The sequence below is a fragment of the Rhea americana genome, unplaced genomic scaffold (genome assembly GCF_003343005.1).
Source record: "Rhea americana isolate MKP2758 unplaced genomic scaffold, rheAme1 scaffold_128, whole genome shotgun sequence".
NCBI lineage: Eukaryota > Metazoa > Chordata > Aves > Rheiformes > Rheidae > Rhea > Rhea americana.
In genome coordinates this window covers 1,732,669-1,734,995 of record NW_028185350.1, presented here as the reverse complement: position 1 = coordinate 1,734,995, position 2,327 = coordinate 1,732,669, and the positions used below count along the sequence as shown (strand labels likewise).

Below are 2,327 nucleotides of genomic sequence, written 5' to 3'. Positions count from 1 at the left end.
GGCCGCTCACCTAATGAGGAGGGGGTGCTCTTTGGGGGACGGCTCCTTCGCATAGTGTCTTGGGATGAAAAGTTATCTCTGGGACTTCGCCGCACGAAGGTATTTGACCCCCCAGCGAGCTCGCTGGCCTTTGTTATACAGACTTTTAGCGAGGGGGGAATTCACATCGCTTTTCTTTTTCTTCTTTTTCTTCTTTTTCCTCTTTACGCTCTGCATTAAGTAAGTCACTGGCAACATCCGTAAAACCTGAGTCAACACGAGAATAAAGAGGGGAACAGAGCGGGAGAATGGGAAGAGCGGCTCGGCTACCCTGGAAAACGAAAAAGAAAAGGAGAAAGGGAGAAAGAAAGGGGGAGAGGGAGCCAGCCCGGCGGACGGAGAGGTGCGGGGCTCTTGTGCACTTGTACATTATTTTTCTCTTTAATTTCAGGTGCCGCGGAGCTGTAAATAACCGGCTCGTTGTGCGCGCAGGGGAAGGCGTGCGTGGGGTGACCCCTCGTTCTGGTTGCAGGAGGGGCGATGCCGGGGCACGGGGCAGGCCCGGCTCCTCTCTGGCACGGGGCGAAGCGAGGCCGGGGCCGCGGGCCGGGGGGAGCCGGCAGCGGCCGAGCCGACCGGGGCTCCCGGTACGCCACGACGGGGCGGGCGCTGGTGCTCGCTGAGCGCTGAGTCGCTGCGGGGAGTCAGGCCGGTAACTCACGGGTTTTTCTGCGCGGCTCCATGCGGAGGGGAGCGGAGCGCAGGGGCGCCCGCCGGGCCGGGCCGTGCAGGAGAGGAGGAGGAAGGTGGCAGCACAGGTGAAGGCCGACCTTCCTCTTCCCCGGCGCCCCACGGCCGCCGTGTTTGTGTGTGTGTGTGTGTGTGTATATATATATAAAAAATATATATACATAATATATATATGTGCGTGTGTATATATATATGTGTATATATATATTTATTTTTCTCGCTCCGGAGCGTCCCGCCGCCGCGGATCGGGCCGTGCTCGGCCCCGCGCCCACCTGGCCGCCGCTGCCGGCTCCACGCCGAGCCGCGGAAACGGCGCCGGTGCGCGAGCATCGCCGCGGAACGAGCGCAGTGGATGTTCTGTGCRGGTTTTCATAGAGAGGGTTGGGGAAGGAGAGAGGGTACAAGAGAGGAACACAGAAAAGCAGATGGAGACACATAGAAGGAAAATAAAGAGAGAAAAGGAAAGACATAACAATAGAAAAAGAGAGCGAGAAGAAAAAGAAAGGAAAAGTGAAAGGAATAAAAGAAAAAGTGGGAAAAAAGCTCAAGGGAGAGAAAGAAACAGAAAATCAAAGGAATGAAAAAAAGAAAGAAGAGAAGGAAAGAAAGGAAGGAAGAAAGGAGCAGTGAAAGAAAGCAAAAAAGCAAAACCGAAAAGAAATAAATAAAACGAAAGAAAATGAGAAAATAGGAAGATAGAGAAAACGAGCATGAGAGAAAAAAAATGAAGGAARGAAAAAAGACAGAATGAAAAGGGRAAAAAAAAGAAAGAAGGAATGAACGAAATAATTGAAAAGAAAGAATAATGGAAAAGAACAGAATAGAAAGTGATAAAGAAAGAAAAGAAAGCAGGAAAAGAGGGAGAGAGAAAGAAAGAACGAACAAAAGAAAAAAGAAAAAATAGAAAGAAATACAGAAAGACAAAAAGAAAGCCAGAAAGGCAGACAGAAAGAATGAAAGAATGAAAGAGGGAAAAAGGAGCAGAAAGAAAAAGAAACCGTTACCCGATTTCCGACCTGGCTCACGCCAATGTCCACGCCACGTCTAGGTCTCTGCCTAAGTTAGTTGGTTCGCTCGTTTTCCTGCCGTGGTTTATTTTGGAGCCGGAGGCCGCGGTGCGGGGCGGCGGGGCCGGGGGCTCAGCCTCCACCCGGTGCACGGCCCCCGCAGCGGCCGGGACACGGCGCCGCCACGCGCGTTCGCGACCTGCTCGGGGCCGCCGAGGCGGACTGGGGCGGTGCGGGCAAACGGGGGGGTCTCGGCGCAGGATTTGACACGGGGCCGGGGAAACACTGCAGCTGGGGCAGGGCGAGCGGGAAGCGCTCCTCGGGGCGCCGGGGCCGCTGCGGGCGGCTGCCAGGAATTTCTGATTGCACAGGACTGAGGGGAAAAACAGCCCGGCGTAAACGTGTACCGAGCGATGTGTCTAGGGAGATGCGTGTGTATAGACATACCTCTCTCTCTCTGTATATATATAGGTATGTATATATGCGTGTATACAACATGTACACACACATAAATACATATACACGTACATACAAATAGACACACACACACATATAAATACACACACGCACACGTATGTATTTATATTTATA

The 2,327-nt window shown here is 52.6% G+C and overlaps 1 protein-coding gene across 1 annotated transcript in view; it reads right to left on the bottom strand.

The window, feature by feature from the left end:
* The window catches only part of LHX5 (LIM homeobox 5), a 10,074-nt gene extending 9,015 nt beyond the window's left edge, over positions 1-1,059 (bottom strand). Inside the window, exons 1-3 of the mRNA XM_085326112.1 lie at positions 1,002-1,059; positions 616-673; positions 166-310 (exon numbers count right to left, since the gene is read on the bottom strand). Of these exons, the coding sequence (XP_085182238.1) occupies positions 166-310; positions 616-673; positions 1,002-1,059 (261 nt within the window). The remainder of the gene's footprint in view (positions 1-165; positions 311-615; positions 674-1,001) is intronic.
* Between the last annotated feature and the right edge of the window lie 1,268 nt (positions 1,060-2,327).